The 18,598-nt window shown below is 30.7% G+C and overlaps 1 protein-coding gene across 2 annotated transcripts; it reads left to right on the forward strand.

Moving 5' to 3' along the window:
- Positions 1 to 1,556: 1,556 nt before the first annotated feature.
- Positions 1,557 to 9,819, forward strand: LOC133204115 (beta-1,4-galactosyltransferase 1-like). Of its 2 annotated transcripts, XM_061339881.1 has the most exons (8): positions 1,557 to 1,671; positions 4,202 to 4,502; positions 4,751 to 4,816; positions 5,022 to 5,257; positions 5,678 to 5,865; positions 7,493 to 7,615; positions 7,928 to 8,023; positions 9,586 to 9,819. In XM_061339881.1, exons 2-8 carry the CDS (start codon positions 4,274 to 4,276, stop codon positions 9,704 to 9,706), a joined length of 1,059 nt encoding a protein of 352 aa, XP_061195865.1. In that variant the 5' UTR covers positions 1,557 to 1,671; positions 4,202 to 4,273; the 3' UTR covers positions 9,707 to 9,819. The 2 variants fall into 2 exon arrangements, with proteins under 2 accessions (XP_061195865.1, XP_061195866.1); XM_061339882.1 differs by lacking the exon at positions 1,557 to 1,671 and having other exon boundaries at positions 4,415 to 4,502; positions 5,032 to 5,257.
- The last annotated feature ends 8,779 nt before the right edge of the window (positions 9,820 to 18,598 follow it).

Raw genomic sequence — 18,598 nt, forward strand, 5'->3', positions numbered from 1 at the left:
CGTCATAACATATTTAGCGAAATTATAGTGTACAGTATTGCAAGATGAAATTTCAGGAGATTCAGTACTAAGTTTTTGTGCGTTTTTTTTTTTTTTTTGACTTTTATTCCTTAAGCCTGCATCTATTTTAGTTGTTTTTTTTTAACAATAAATGCTAATTCTACACTGTCAAAATATATTCAGTTAAAAACCCACGATGAAATTCCAGACAAAAAGCATTAAGAAAAAAATTGTATTATGTTGCAGAAATTTTTCTGAGGCAAAATGATCAATTTTCCTCTTTTGAGACATTTACAGTACTGTTCGGTTTGGATTTCCTATTTTTCCATGCAGGCTGCACACACAGTTATTTTGTTTTGTAAGATATGTTTGGTTGGTCCGAAATTATAATTAAATTAACTTAACCTTCACAATTTTATAACCATATTGTGACAAACATACATTGTGAAAGTCAAGAATTATAGACCCCACTTTCAATTTTCTATTCTTGGTATATAATAATTCTGACCAAACTCCCAAAATAAATTCTGGAAAATCTTAAGACTTTTAGAAAATATAGTTATTTGTGAAATTTTAAATGCCAAAAGATGGAATAATTGATTATTCGAAGAACATATAATTAAACACATTTTCTTTGTCTCAATTTTAATCTGTCTATTCAAGATATATAAAATAAAACAGCATTTGATTTCATAGTCTATTTTGATTAAAAAAAAAAAAAAAAAAAAAAAAAAAAAGAGAGAAAAAATGTAAATGTTAAATGCATTTACAATGCGAATTACTTCAACATCATTTATCTCTCATTTTGTCATTGTGTATGTTGGTGACAAATAAACATGAAAAAAGACTATACTTAACTAAATAATGACGCCGGGATGTCATCTAATGATGCCATTGACATATTCTAACCCCATCCCATGAGTTAATATATTTTAAACAAGCTTTCATATTATTATGTTCTAACCCCATTCCATAACTTTATATATCTTTCAATAATACATTTCATCTGCGAAATGGTTTCATTTTTCAAAAGTCAAATTAAGCCATTCATAGATCTAAGAACATACATTTTTACTGACGAAGAATTTGTTCGGATTTACCTGTTTAAACTGAAGATAAATTTTCAGAACAATACGGACACACAGGATGCCTGATTAAAGAAGGTTGATTCTGCATATATTTGATAGAATATTTATATTTTATTTACACATTTCCATCATTTATATATATATATTCTAAGATATAAGAGGGTGTCTTGTTTCTGTACATGCACCTAATTCCAAATAACAAATATATTTACATGAACATGCATATAGATATAAATATCGCTAAAAATTTTGCATCCCAAAAAGGAAGAACGAAGTTTAATTCTATGTAAAACTTCCCCTACTGCCTCCCAGTTTGCTTAGTTTTCAGTACAGATTATCTAGAAACAAACGATATACAACAATTAGCTGAATAATTAAAACGAGAAATTACCGGTAAAACACGTGTGTCCTCTATGGATCTGTTGCGCTAGATTTATTTCCTTTTGCCCTCGGGCGGTTTGTCAACGTGTAGTAATATCTATGCAGACAAAAGCAATATGACACACATAATCTCGTGATTTTTCTTTGGAGTTTTTAAGAGATCTAGAACATTTCAATTAATCGGAATAACCACAAATGAAGGGTATGCTTTTTTAATTATTTTTTTTCCTATAATAGCCAAGAAGCCAAAATTAAATTCTTGTTGAGTTTTCGGTATATCTTTAGATTTTTAGTTAACCCCAATGAGAACCTCTTGCGATATAATTGAATCAGGTTCCTTTTTCTTCAGTTAACTTGCAATAATCACTAATACTATGGTTATAAATCTTAATGATTTAAAGACTAAACTGAAAACAATTGCCCCGTGGACGTGTTCAGCTTTCTGTGTATTTTGATTTCATTAAGCCTTGAGGGTCAAGAGTAGTTTGCATGATAATTAATTTTATTAAAGCTATTTATACAGACGAAGATTTGGAGGGAGACATATAATAATGTTTTGAACAATAAATTAATACCCTAATACAATAAAATTATAATCTAACAAAAAGTATATTTACTGCGGTATTAACGCTCCGTAAGAGGAACGATAAATTAAAACTGTTGACATATATACATATATCGTGTAACAAAATAGCTTTATATTAAAAGCGGGGATTCATGAAATAAATAATTACTTATAAAAGGCAAAATATATCCACACAATTGTACGCATACATTTTTGTGTGTTCTTCAGGAAAAATGTACATTTTATCCATAAGCATGAAATTGGAACTCAATGATGGATTATTTCCCGCTTAAATAATACATGTAGTTTACATTGTACTCATTGCCAGCAAATAATGTGATAATCACCCGTCAATGAATACATCTCTTGTGCAATCTAAGTAATTTTACAACTATTTTTTTTTTTGGTTGTTTGTTTTGTTTTTGTTTATTTTCATATTATTGCAGCCCGGAGGACCGGGCTGCTCTATACATATAAGTTTAAGTGTTGGTATATGGGGATTGAGGTGGGAGAAGTTATTCAGAATTAAAGGTTTTCTAAACATTAAAAAGATTGTTAATCAGAATGTTCTTTCCCTTTATAAATTACGAGATACACATTATATTTACTTCCATAAAGTGAATCTGTAAAAATATATATGTTTTTCATATTTAATATATAAAGTTGCTTATCATTTACTATCGAAAAAACGACCGGTCCCTTTTTTTAGAACATCGAATTTTACTTATCGCATAAAAACGTAAAAACGTACTTTACACAGTTCGTGTTTTATATTCTTAAAGTGATAGACATTTTTGAAAATAGGTGATGCATGTGTCTGGTTTCAATTTATATTTTATGCAGCCAACATTTACTTGAGGAATTGATAAAGTTTAAAAGGATATCGTTTTTGTTCGATTTTCATCCGACTATAGGTTTTCAAAATATTCTCGACTTTCGTCTCCATCATTTAGACGCATGCCTTTTTCACACATATCGAAGCGGTTTGATGATCAAGACTCATTTCCATTGTTTACTTTATTTATTTCCCGGGCGACAATTGATGGTTACATCAATGTTTTCTTGTTATTTATTTATTTAGATTTGCTTTGTTTGTGATCTTTTTGGGGGAGGGAGGGGGCAACTGAATCCATTTTTATTGTTTATGTTTTTTGTAATGAGGAATGTGCTTTTTTCGGGGATGAAAGTATTTAAATACACCTGTTTTCTTATGTTTCCTGCACAATTTCACATATTTTCCCCAACAACAGGCTCTCAAAGGAAACTTTACTTTAGGAAATGAAAGCACTAAAGTTCTACTATATATATGAATTTTAAAACTTGAATAAAGGGTGTTAGTCAATTATTTATTATGAGGCGTATTAAGCATATCGTGATTCTAGCTCTTAAAATAATTTCCCATGAAAACTTTAGGCAATTTCAAGCGCCTTTAAAGGACTGCTTCAAAGTCAAATTACCTATAATGGTCTGTATGAACTAATAAATAAAATAAGTTTTATATATATATATATATATATATATATATATATATATATATATATATATATATATATATATATATATATATATATATATATATATATATATATATATGTATGTATGTATGTATGTTTGTATGTATGTATATATTTATAAATAAACAATATTAATTACATACACATACATAGTATTTTTTGACCAGATGAAAATCAGTGAAGGTATGTCGTAATTTTTAGGTTACCGGATAGGACAAACAAAGGGTAGGTCTGCCGATTCCTTAGTGTGGAATTTGTTTATTTTTGTTTATTATTTTAAGGATATCGGTCTCATTAAAAATAGCTAGAATGGATTACCTGTAAAAACTTCAAATTTATCTCAAAAGAATTGAAATAAAGTTACATGTACCTGATATTGCATAGTTATTAATGAATTAATGACCAAATTTAAGAGTTTAAGAAGAAATATCTAAAAATGACAAAATATATGTTTAAAACAATGTACATGTATAAATCAATAAATAAATTATTAAATTTATAAATGAAATTTATTCCTACCGGTATTAAATGGAGGACTCATTTCAAATACATATATATTGTGGTATGTTTTATCTACTTATGTACAGGTAGTTTGTTAAAAGTAACATTCATAATTTACTTTTATAATTCGCATTTTTAATATATAATTGCAGATTTGCCAAATAATTATATATTTCTCGAAATATTTCGCCTGGGGAACATCCATCATTGTCCGATCAGCTGAAATGATAAAACATCATGAGATTCTCAAGCATGAAGTTACAGTAACAAAGGAAGCCTCGTTCTGGAGACAACTTCTCGTATCCCCGAGATTTTATTTTGCGTTTCTTTTCATCCAAGTTTTTATTCTTGCAACTTTTATTTCCACACGGAACTTCACCAATTATGATCCAATGTTAGTTATCAAAGATCAGAAAGTCCAAGAGGAACTGTTTAATAATACAGGGGAACATTGTGAGTTTATTAAAACGTATTTATAAGAGTGTTGTGATGTTCAAGACAGTTTAAGTTTCAAGATAAAGGGGCACAACTTGTGAAATCCAGCTTTAAATTTATGTCCCATTAGAACCTAAAATAATCGTATATGAACTCTTTTACAGCTCTGTTTAATAATGTGTGCAACTGACATATCTATATTCCATTACAAGAATGAAAGTCGTAGTATTGTCATCTATTTTAAAATTCTTCATTTTTTGTCTTAGGTTTAGCATGGAATACGTCAGAGCCAGCACCAGAGACAAAATGTGCCATAATTTCACCGTATCTAAGTACAGTCGTCTTTTTTTATTATTATTTTCTTTTCAAACATATAGTTAATTATGAGCAGTAAGCAGAGTTTCTCAACCTTTCCAGTAAACCAATAAAATCCCTTGAAATTTATGCAAGTGTAAGCCTTAAATTCGCATAAAAATATCGCATGGTAGATAAATCTAACACAACTTATAATGTAATTTGTAATTTAATAATTTCCAGTTGGTTATAGAAAACCTGTTATCAGCGATGAAATCAACTGGGAGGACACGCTACAGAAATATAACTCTGTCAGGTGTGGGGGACGTTTCCGCCCTTCGAACTGCAAAGCACGACAGAAGGTGGCGCTGCTTATTCCTTTTAGGGATAGATACGAACATTTGAAAATATTTATTCACCATATACACCCATTTCTGATGAGGCAGCAATTAGAATATGGAATTTATATAATTGATTTGGTAAGTTAAAATAAATCCTGAGTTATGGAGGACTGATGTATGTTGTTCAAATGATCAGTGGTAAATGAAGCAAGCTACATGTAATTTAGAGAGTTTTTATCCCCACTTTAGGAAAAAAAAGAAGAGGGTAGAAGAACTGAAAAAATATGCTGATGCAGAAAAGTTCAACCTTGACTTTTCAGTTTTTTTAGTTTTAAAGTCAATTAAGGTCTTTTTTTAAACTAAAGAAATTCGTGACATAATTTCCATTGCGGAGCTTACGAATAATAAAAGTTATCACTAGAAAACTGTGTATGCATACATATAAATTTCTGACCTTCACATTTGACCTTTCGAGCCCGGAATCAATAGAGGAGTTTTTTTAAGGTCATATTGTCTTTTACATAATACTTTTCTTTTTTTTCGTAAATCTCTTACCAGGATGAGAGAATACAGTTTAACAGAGGTCTCCTTCTAAATGTGGCGTTTCTCGAGGCCAGTAAGGAATTTGATTACGATTGTTATATTTTCCACGATGTGGATCTGCTACCGGAAAACGATTACAATCTTTATCGCTGTTCTGATCTGCCACGTCATATGTCTGTAGCCGTGGACAAATTCAACTACAAGTAAGAATAAAGATACGTCATATTCACAAAAATTAGTTATTGCATCTAGTTTATGAATTAAAAGGACCAATTTTTACCTGTTAATGCCACTTTAAAGTTTATGAATCTTACACCTATAAGTCTTTCCAACATGAGTGCTTCCATCACATTTTAAACGATTTCTAATAAATTTTTACTTGTTTCCAAAAAAAAAATGTTGGCCCCAGAGCCAGATGATCAGATGATATTCATTTATTATGTTGTCTTCATTCGAACACGCAAGGAGTCTAATAACTGACGTCACATAAGCATCAAACGACGTCGCATTTCGTATTTTAACCATAAGTCACTTATAATAATTATTACAAAATATATTAGTTTTAGGAAAATTAATTGGGCAATTTTTTGTCAAACGTTGAAAACTGTTCTTGGGGTGAAAATATAACAGCAAATTTACAATGACTACTCCCCTAAGGAACTGTGGCAACACTGCATCTATCAATAGTTTCCAATACAATTTTTTTTTCAATAAATATAAAGCACATTATTTAATATCTGGTGAAAATTATTTAATTTGTTTCAATTTTGATATCTGTATGGCATGCTTACACTGTAAAATTTCACCACATAGATGTCAAAATATTGAAAAACTGTGGTTACCATGGCAACCATATCATCCTTATAATCCTGGTGATCATGGTTGATATTTTCATATTATGATACCATTATCGTAAGGCAAGTTATATATAAAAATGAGAAAAAAATCATAGGGCAGATTTATTTTCAAGGACCCTTGCAATCTCTTCCATAAGGTCAAAATCTAGTAAATGAAAGGTGCCCTCAGATTTTTCAAATTTGGGAAACAAGTTTACAATTATAGCTTGGCGAAATTAGGTGTTTCGGGACTTAATTTTTAAGTAAACTCAACGAAAAAAGATACTTTAAACTGTCATTTTCAATGAAAATTGAAGGAAATCAGGTATAAATATGGGAGTATTTTTCCATCCCAGAAAAAGGGAATGTATCACTATTTCCTACAGTCTCTCAGAAAACATTTTTTTTATATCATCTTGTCTCTTCTTTAAATGATATTAAATTGAATATAGATATCGGGTTTTTTTGACGTGACTTCAAATTGAATTCCATGAAAATGATTTATTTTCTACATAATTCTATTATAGCTGCAAAATACTGGAAAAATTAAGTTTAAATCAATTATGACGTCATAATGGATCTAACACCAAAAAGGCAATCTAAACTCATTTACTAGATCTTGACCTTAACGAGGCCAAGTCTAAATGAACTTTATTAAGAAATCTTCGACAGGATAAAATCCATATGTAGACACATAGTGGGGTAAAACATTAAGGGGTTAAAAATGCATAATGCGCGAGGAGTAAGCCGAACCTAATATGCGCTTTTTCAAGGGCCCCATATATTTCCGTATTACCCCTCTAAATGTCAACATTACTAATAATGTGTACATAGGTTAGGGGAATTATTTTCAGAAATTAATAACATCAATGCCTTATTTTCAAAATTTCTAAATTTGAAAGTATTAACAACATTAAAATAGTTGTTAATAGGATCATTCTGATGTTCCGAAACTTTTTTTATATGACCTGATCATGAGCCCTTATTATTGCAGATTGCCGTATGTTGAAATATTTGGTGGTGTATCAGCCATGACAAAAGAGCAAATATTATTTGTCAACGGATTTTCCAACAAGTTCAGCGGATGGGGAGGGGAGGATGATGATATGTATAACAGGTCAGTTTAATAAATGAGTAAGGTCATTATGAATGTATATGCACAAATTACGCAGTGTCTTACAGCTTATATTTCTGTAGTGAACTTGTCTTTCAGCATAACATGTAATATACAGTGTATTTGCTCTTTTCAAAGCTTATGCATTTTGTTGAGAGCTTTCCTTTACATTTAGTAGCATCTGAATCTTCTAACAATATTTACTGTTTTTTTTTTTTTTTTTTTTTTTTTTGAATAATTATCAATTTTTTTAAATAAATTTTTCAGAAACTTTGAAGAGATCATTCAACTTCTCACCCATAATCATTTTTACAGGCTTAAATTTCGTCATATGACAGTTTTAAGAAGTATGAACGACGTCTCAAAATACACGATGCTCAAGCATAAACAAAGTCCACCTAATCCGAAAAGGTATTTATAAATTTGAAACTTTCTCCATTTGAAAAAAAGTCATTACATCTAGCTGCAAGTGTATCGCATCTTTAATTATTTGTTTTGCATGCAGTTCTATGAATAAGGAAATGAAATATTTCGCATACTTTTAGATGATATGCGGAAGAAAATATAAGTTTGTGTAGGATGATTTTTCTTCAAAATGCAATATATTTATCAAGAGTTATCGTTCCTCATACTCAAAATACATGAGGAGTGAAAAAAAAAACGTTTTCGCTGGAGTAGATTCTATACTTTAATAGTGTGTGAGTGTGGAAAATTCAGTTGAAATCTCGATATAGTTTCTGTCATAATTCAGGTTTTTGTACCATTTATATAAATGACAGAGATAAAATTATGGCTTTCACTGGGAGTACACCTAAATTCCCTCACGATGACTCCTCTAGTTTTGAGTGGTCTACATTGTATCTAAATGTATATGTGGATTCGGTATAGTAGTAATTCTTAAACTCTACAAATGTATATACTTATCGTACGAAATAACAGTCTCTAGCCGCTTCAAAGTAACGTTTATTTTGTTTGTTTCTGTATTTATTTATACAGTGCAGTAAGCGGCTGAACTGTAGCTCCAAGGTTGGGAAAATTCGGAAAGGCGTGAGGCAAAACAGAGAGCTACAGATTCAAGCATCGTAAAACCGACGATTTACAGCGACACTTTTTGTCGCTCGCTGCAAGTATTATTTTTGTATTATATGCGTTTCCCAGCTTAAAGGGGGGTTATAAGGTTAAGGAAGTTCTAAACACTGCACACTAACGAGTTCTATTTGTAGGGTAGTTTTATTGAGTTAGAGTGATCTGCCCTTAGAAGAAAAATAGAATAAATGGGAATCTACAGTTAATGATACAATTTCTTATGAATTAAAGTATTTTTAATGTTATGTTAGACCAAGATTAAGTAACTGAATACATAATTTCCATTAATTTTTCCGATGCAAGTAAACAACAGTGATTTCTGTTCACAAATAGTTCACTTGTCTTTGAACATTTTTTCTGCAGAAATAAGGCAGGTACCCTTAGTTGAAAATGAACTAGATACACTGAATATGTGCTCCTTTATATGATATAGTTTTCTCAAAGTCCAAAAAGCATTCTTCATTAGTGTTTAGAGCTTCCTTATTTTTCTGATATTATTTCCTGATATTATTTACCTTTCAACTTGTACAAACACCCCTATATAGCCGAGAATGTCAGCTTTCGAAATTAACATTTTGACGTCCTTATGGTGGAATCATGCTAAAATAACGCGCACTCAAGGTAAATAAAGCATCAGGAATAGGAGTAAAGTATATGGCTATTTAATAGATACAATACTTTAAGCAGGAGAACACATATAATACAAGAAATAAAACCCGAAGCGAGCGATAAAAAAAGCGTCGCCATAAATCGAAGGTTTTTCAATGCTTAGATCTGTAGCTCTCTAGTTTGCATGTCCGAATTTCCTGCACCAAAGAGCTACAGTTCAACAGCTAGCAGTGCAGTGAAATAATTGTATGCCTCATTTCTATTTTGTTTTTAAACAGATTTAAACTGATCAGCACAGGGATGAAACGGGTGGGGAAGGACGGAGTAAAAAACTTGAAGTATAAAGTTATGAAGAGGACAGATTATCCACTGTATACATACGTCAAAATTACATTGTAACGTTTTTCATGCTTTTTTTTTGTGTTCATCAGAACTTTTTTTCCCGTATTTTTGTAGAATGACAAAAAACTCGAAAGGAGTCTAAATGATAATAATAAAATAAATAAATAAACTATCTGTGTTAAGGCTTTTGTTCATTTAATTTTCTTCGTTTAGATTAATTTATATGCCGGTGAAGAATAAAAGATTATTTAAAATAAAAGAACTATGATTTTGCCATTTTATCATTAAAGACAAAGACATTAAATGTCACCGTTGAGTCTCAATTTCCGTCCCAACTGCCTCAATACTCCCCTCTTGACGAGACACTCTAGAGTTAAATACTGACTGAAACCCGTCTTGATCATATAGCATAAGAATAATAAAGAGCTGATATTTTATAAAATTTTAAATTATATAAAATACAAATTTTCATAATTATTTTTTTTTTAATTTCTGCTTTCTTATGTAAACTGTCGTTACATGATCACACTAATTAAAACATTTAACAAGAAAACCTTCATAAAATTATCTTTTCCTAGCAGATAATGTGTTGGGCAAGTTTATTTATTTGTAAAGTTGTTTTCATTTCTCAGGTGAATCATAGTACTTTAAAACGTGTTTAAGGGATTTCAACAGATTCATTTTATAAACAGATTAGTTCAGAAGACAAGTAAATTATCCTTCCGAAATATTTATTTGAATCATCAATTTCAAATTTTATTTTTATTTTTCATCTTCAAGTGACTTGCACTAAAATCCCAACTTTTCCCATTATCTGATACATATGTATTTTTAAGCGAAATGTCATATAGTGTGTTTGTTTTACATTAAAATTTTAAAATTAATTTCATATTATCTTAATTTAAGATTTGAAATTTTAAATCACAATCTGTATTACCTTATGAACATTATTATTCTTAAAATAATTTTCTGCCAAAGGATTATGTTACCGGATAAGAAGTAAGGAGTGTCTGCTCTCTTCTGATATACATTCCCTTTTTTTTTTTTTTTTTTTTTTTTTTTTTTTTTTGAAAAAAAAAATCAAAAAAATTAATTTCCATACAATTTAATTTAAAAAAATGATTTTTTTTAAACGTTAAAAAGCCAAAATAAAACATCATATTTCATATATTGTTGAATGAAATCTTTTAAATTTTTCTTCCTTGCTGATATTTTCAATCATTAAGCAGGACTGAGCAAAGAACATTTTATGCATGGAAACAGCAGGAACTTTTTTTTATTACATGTAAAATAGAAAATAATACGTGTATGAATTCGATCTTTTAAACGCAACACGCATCACAAAATTTAGACGAAGTCCATGGAAACAATACAAAAGTGGAGCAGAGAAAACACGGCCCTCCTAATATATCCAAGTGGGATCAAGTGCCATGTAGAAGTAAGCATCCCCTGTTAACCGGTCACGACCGCTGTGTGCTCTTTGTCATGATCGGGCAAACGGAAAAATCCCCAGACAATTCAGTGTGAAAATAATGATAATGGAATAATGAAATAATTTGTATGAAAACGTCAGCGAACATTCGACTAAATGATAGATTGTATTTTATATACGTTTATATAATATGTCCTATTTTGATGTAGTTATTTTATACTGTCGAGGCTAAACCTAGGTTGAATTAAGATTTTTTTTATCGGAATTGAATGTAATTTTCAGGTAAACGTTTCTGAAGAAAAGAAATACGTCGATTTTAATATTGTCTCACCTCTGAGCAAAAATCTACATATATGTCTTAGCACCTCTATGGAAGTAAGTCCTTGATCATAAAATTCGTAATCTTAATAGGAACCTTAATTATGTCTTTTAATACATCATAAGATGCAAAGGTTACTCACAAAATATTCTTCTATATAAATTATCAAAGTAAGAAATCATAACAAGAATTTTAAAAGTACATTTTAGTTCATTTCTATTTTAGGGACCTCTTATTGCATTTAGAAGCGGATCCAGACATTTTGATCGGGGAGGGGGGAGGGGGGGGGGCTGGGGAGACAAAGCACATCAGCTCTAACAGATATCGGACTTTAACGTTTGTTAAAAAGCAAAAAAAAAAAAAAAAAAAAAAAATCTAATCAACTTCCCAAACGCTGAAAAACCTATTTTGTGGGAGGGGGTGGTGGTTCTGGAACCTCATCGTACCCCCCCCCCCCCCATCCCCTTCAAAATCTGCGGATGCTATTGATAAACTAGGGATTAGAAGTGGCTGCATTAAAAGGGATTATAATCCAAATATTTAATCACAAGATGAAGAATCCAAAAAGGTACAGTATTACTAAGACCACAATGTTTTCTCGGACGTCCGTGTCGAATTGTACCCGCCCATTTCATTGTCTATCATTAAATGTTTTGACTGTAACAGATGGAAATGACGTAAGCTGCATATTTCTAATTTTGCCAGTTAATGTTCCGCGGTCTTAAAAGGTACCAAACGTACAATCCGGGAAAATACGGACTTAATCAAAAAGAACACAATGTGTTGGCTTACCACCGACAGGCTCTTAATTTACTACATATTACTTTATAGGAAAAATGCGGAAAAATACATGTAAACCTTTTACAGTGTTTTATCTGACAACCGACATATGCTTTTATTATTTATTAAATGCTCATGAATTATGATGCTCTCTGATTGGTCTATACGCCTTTTCCTGAGGTGTACCTCACAGTGACTTCACCTCAAATGAAGTTTTGGGAGGTTTATTCGGGTTTTTCCTCTTGACCAACCATAGATTTGCTTACATTTTTTTCGGCCTATCAATTTGCACGTTTTTAGGCATGCGTCGTTGTGAATATAAACATGACAGACGCCAGTACCGAAGAGACTTAACTCTTCCTTAGTAAGTATTTGAGTATTAATTGTTTATAATACTATTTTCCGCTTTTAAACATTTGTTAAACTGTTATAATTATAATGTATTGTTACACTACGCCTTATATTAGGTACATGTATTTTTATATGTGTTGGTAACAAGAACTCAAGTGTCAAAAATGTTGTAAAAATCCTGATTATCTAATAAGACGGTTATTGACTTTTGAAGTCGGTCTACTCGTGACTATATGGATCTGATCAGGTATTAGTTTATTTATCCTTCGGCCGCTGTCAACCAATATCTGACCAGGTCTGTATAGTCACAAGTAGACCTCAACAAAAGTCAATACTTGTATAATATTCACCTTATAATTTTCAGGGGGAAAATCCAAGAATGTACATGTTGTATTTGCATTTTATAGAAAATCTGATAGAGAAAGACCAGAAAAAATGTAGATATAACTGTAACTCGACAATGCCAGCTCTTCCGAGTTGCCCATTTACAGACAATAGAAGCAGTACCGCCTTATACTCGACTATGTACAGTGAAACTGGACCCCTGGAACCTCTACAGGTCCTAAACATCGTCCATTCTACATTACACATATTTTGTTCTTCAAATCTAAGCGGTCTTTGCTACTCCAAGAATAGTGTTTTATATTGTATAACTATTGCGTTGTTAATAGTAGGAACTTTTATGAAAACTTGCAACTTTTGAGAATGCTTTTTAACGAAGAGTGGTTCTTCTAATTCATGTTTTCCGGAGAAATAAGAATTTGACGTTTTTTATGACATACCAAAAATGTTGGTATTTTATTTTTAATTGTAAAAGGTGAAGATAACGAACAGTGATCAACCTCATCAGGTCAAATCGTAAACAGGTCAAAAAAAACCCTGACTCCTGAAAACACCAGAGATGGGATCAAGTGCCTTGAGCTCTATTGACCAGATACACTGAGTACTCTGTAAAGTTAAATTTGGTATAAAAGCAATGATTTAAGAAATGGTATGCACCATGTTAGACAAAATACGAACCAACGGCAGGTTGTATCTAGAAACGAATTCATTACAAGGTCATTACATGTACATGTATAATGACAGTAGAATTTGCGACAAGTTGCCCTTAAACGAGGTTGTTGAAATCCTTGTTACATCAACTCATTTGGGGCAGAGACTAAAAAAATCGGTGTGAGGCAGCAGTTTATTGCCAACGTATTTTCCTGAATTTCAAGAAAAATCAAGTGTTTCTTTTTCTTTTTTAAAGAAACTTTAAGAACTACCACTCAAGGCTTATTACTTGTTGAATTTATTGGTGCACCAAGCAACTTAATTATCGCATATATCATATTGTCATGACAATATATATCCAAATTGTAAATTGCAAGTCTTTATACCACTCATACAACTTAACATTGTATTGTTTCAATGGATTTTTGAGCTTGAATGCTGTTCCTAATTTTATTATTAAACAAAGATTGTTTTGAACAATGTACCTTTCCCCCTCTATTTTGAATTTGATTCCCCAGTTTCCTTTTACGTAAGAGTTTTGAACGTTGAAGTACACGCATTAGGTTGTTCAAAAACCTATAAATTATGTACTTGTCACTAGAATGCAGCATTGGGTATGTTGAGTCCTATTCATCCATTTATCGGTATAATATTAAATACTGTTTCTAACTTCTAATTGCGTACACAGTAAGGGTCTTTGCTTTTGTTTTTCTTTATTCTGTTCAATTGTTACTCCTGTAAAATGTCTAACCATTCCTATTTTGTAAATTGTTGTCTTATTCGCACATTCTGATTCCTTTGCGGCTTCACGTTTTCCTGCCAATTGTTCATAGTTTTCTTGGCCTTTTCCCAAGGATTCTTAGTTAAAGGTGAATTGTATATGCTCTACTGTGATATGGGGGTTAATCCAAAAGCAATGTTACATGTGCTATTAAATCTTTGACAATTGGAACACAGGAACAAAATTCAATGTACTAATACCTTTTTTTTTTTCGTGAATTTTGCCTAAAATTTTCACTGAGCTAAACAAGATACAAAATAGGAAATAAAAAATATACTTTAAGAATATAAAAAATAAACAAAAAGTTAGCCTATGGCAATTTTCATAGAAATAAATTAAGTGAAATATTTTAAAGGTTCTTTGGGGAACCTAAGATTTGTCGCAAGAGCAGTAAAATTGGTGTCCATGCCATTTTCACGATTTTTATTGTTTATAGTTTTTTTTAATTATTTTATCTATTTATTTATTTATTTATTTTGAGATGGATCACTACTCGTTATCTTCACCTATCAGGTTAGAGTTGATTTGCAATGAGATATAGATCAAAAAGCAATGTTACAAGTCCAATAAACTCTGTGGAATATGGAAAAAAGAGAGACCACGCACTTATACTTTTTTTTTCTATTTTGATTGTTGAATTCATTCAAAAAAAAAAAAAAAAAAAAAAAGAAAGAAAAGAAAATCAAAATACTTAAAAGAATATATATTTTACATGAAGTTAGGTTAAGTCTTTTGTCGCACGGCAAGCAGTGTGAACGAAAGGTGGAAATGAAAATTAATTAAAAACATAGGAATAAGAAAATTGGGAAAGAATAATGGCAATTGTGTAATTACTTTTAGGTCAACCCTAGTATCTGCGATAAATCTTTTATTTCAAATTCAGGCCTTCTTTCAAGACATATTCTGGGATACCTCCTCTCCTCATACAGATTTTATAAGAACTTTTGCGTTCTTTCTACAGCAAAACACTTTTCTGCCCAGATATCCTGATGAGTAATGTTTTCTTTGATTTGTACTTATTAGTTTTGCAACAATGATGACTCTCAAGAAAATGCAGCAATGTATACCACTTCTAACAGCTCTTAGCTGGACATGGACGGTTTTTTTTAATGTAGAAGCATGTCCTTGTTCCTCTTCAATCGATTGTTCCGAATTTTGTTCCGTATTCATTCTGATACCCTCAGATCTTTTCACAGCAATAGCATGATTTCTGATAAGATCGGAAGGTAGTGAACACTGCATTTTTTTTTACAAAGGGAACAATCTAATAAAAAGAACAAGGACACGGTTCTACAAAGTTTCATGTTCATGATCAGGTCTGCAATTGATCAATATGTGTTCAAAAACAATAATTTGTATCCTAAAACCCTAAGTTTTATTTACTCTCAGATAGCAGTTTGCGTTTAAAAAGGATTCATTTTTTATCTATATAAATGATCATTCAAATAAGAACTGATATGAATTCTATCATTTCAAAGATACTGGGATATTTTACAGACTACAACTGTATTTTTAACTAACATAAGACCTATATTGACCAACTCACTCATCTCTGTCATCTTGAGCTTCATGACATATGAAATATGTACATAATTAAAATGCCTTATTATGGTTCTCTGATTAGAATAATTGTTTTACGTATTTTTTATTTATCTTCTGACGAGAATTGAAGTAAAGAACTAAACTATCACAAGCCATTAGTCTCGATAAAAGGAGCTGGAATAAAGAAAGAAAAGTCCAATTCAAACGCAAATTCCAAGATAAAACATGAATTGTAACTTATTACTGAAAAAGAATTCGATGAATGTCAAAATAAAATACTGCAGTGACGAAAAGATTAAATGTCTTTAGAAAGACGAAAAACAAAAACAAAAAAAAAAAAAAAAAAAAAAAAAAAAAAAAACAAATCAAAGAAACAAACCAAAAAAAAACAACAAAACAAAACAAACCAAAAAAAAAAAAAAACAAAAAAAAAAACAAAAAAAAAAAAAAAAAAAAACAACAAACAAACAAACAAAGAATCGATAAATAAATACATTGAAATCTCTTATTATTGAGGATGTTTAATTTGCGTACTTTTCGTGGTATAGAGAGATTTACGAATTCATTCCCCACCCCTTCTCCCTTCCCAAGAAATATTCAATTCCATATTATAGTATTTTGCTTCTCATTCAACAACGAAATTAAATGTTCTTGAACAAATATTTTTTTCATCTAAAAACTTTTTTTGACACGACAGAAATAAGAAAATATAACTTAAATTAATAAGCAAATAAAATAATTAGAGGATTAATTAGTACCTTATTTAATTATGATCGATGAGGAATTGATTAGAGTCATCTGTTTGCATGTAAAATATACAGTTTTGTACCTGCAAGTTGTGTTAAAATAAGCGTGCAAAATTTACTTTACATGTATTATTTGGATTTATCATTTCATATTTTTCCAAGATGATTATATCGCTTGCAATCTTACATCTGGAGAACTAGTATTAGTCCCCGATCAGTTGAAATGATAAAACATCATGAGATTCCCAAAGCATGAAGAAACAGTAACAAAGAAAACCTCTGTCTGAAAACAACTTCTCCTATCCCCGAGATTTTATTTTGGGTTTTAATGTAAATTCTACATTGTACAAACAATGGGAAGAGTTTTGCCAAAATAGATTATCAAAGTTTTACATTGGAATATTTAGGGAAGTAATCTTCAAGAAAATTCTACACACACGTACTATGAAGTTGAAATTAAAGGGATTCAGGAGTTCCTCACTAAGACCATTTATGTAATTTTTCGAGTCCATGTTTTCCAACAAACTGTTAGTATTTTGAAGGGCTCTTATTGTGCTCCTTTAACAATAGTTACTTCCACTCTTAGGTTTAATTGATATATCTCAGTGAACTTGAAATAAAAGAACCACATAGTTCGCCACATCTATTTCCAAGATGGATGTTTTATTAATGATAAGGGCCAACAAACGATTTAATGGTATGGCAAATGAGACGAAATCAACTTTTATTTATATCGTCATATTCCGCTGCCCCTGCATATGGTGTATACTTGTCCCACCTAAGTCGATACTCATTAGCACTTTTTGAGAATGATCAGTTTTTAAACCGCGGCAGGCTACTGACAGATAAGTTAATGTTTCATGGATATCAACAACCATCATTTGGTAAATTCTACGGTCGTTATAGTGACGTTGCTAACAAATAAAACATATCAATGGGTCACATTTCGGCAGAGGTGTTTCATACCAATTGTTTGGCTTTTATTTATGTACTTTATTTGACAACGGAATTTCTGTCTACCTGATCAATACATAGGGCTCACTGCGGGTGTGACCGGTCAACAGGGGATTGTTACTCCTCCTAGGCACCTAATCAAAACTCTGGAATTTCGGAGAGTTTGTGTTTCATGCAGTTTACAAGTTTATTTGTTTGTAGACATTTTAACCTTCACCTAATTTATTCTAAAGAAACGTTGGACAAGAAAAGATAAAACATGCTTGAAAGGTTCCAGACAGATAATATACTCTTACTTTTCAATAGTGGCCCCTGAGGGGTCGGATTGGTCCTTAATATGAGATCATATTATTATAATAGAATGAATTTAAATTAAATCTTATAGGAAAATTTCCTCAATTTTTTTTTATACCCCATTACCTTATTAGAAAAAATAAAATTTTAAAAAGTGTTTGAAAAGGTATGAAATTTTCTTAGAAAGGATCGTGTATCAGAAAAAAAACATGTATTTTTTTTGCTTCTTGGCATGTATCTTAATGGTATCCTTAAATCCTAACAAACTGAAGTGACAATTATTGTTATTTTTGAAACTCGTATCTGTTAAATAATATGGGCGTGGCATTTAAAAATAAATTCCTATTTTCAAATACATTATCCATAGGCTTAAGACTGAAAATTCTAAAATAAGACAGACACAGTGTATAATATTCATCTAACACGAGATTATCAAATAAAGGGAGACGGAGTTTGCTTTGTTCATTTTTTTGAAAATATAAGAATAATAAAAATTAAAGAAAGAAAATGATTCAATTCATTTCTTACAATAAACATTTTATGTGGATTAATTGTACTTGTCTTGGAAACTTGTATGCTAATGAAATCTGCAGATATCGCTAAAATAAATACGTAGTCCGGATTCAGAATCATGTAGGAAAATATTCTTATATAGGCTTACAAGTTCAATATTAACGTTAAGTTACATGTGTCATAATTCGTATTAAAAATGAAAACTTTATGAATAGATAAACTATCCCAAAACACATTTATCCAG

The sequence above is a fragment of the Saccostrea echinata genome, unplaced genomic scaffold (assembly GCF_033153115.1).
Source record: "Saccostrea echinata isolate AGI-Se365-2 ecotype Australia unplaced genomic scaffold, CSIRO_AGI_Sech_v1 ptg000052l, whole genome shotgun sequence".
NCBI classification, from domain to species: domain Eukaryota; kingdom Metazoa; phylum Mollusca; class Bivalvia; order Ostreida; family Ostreidae; genus Saccostrea; species Saccostrea echinata.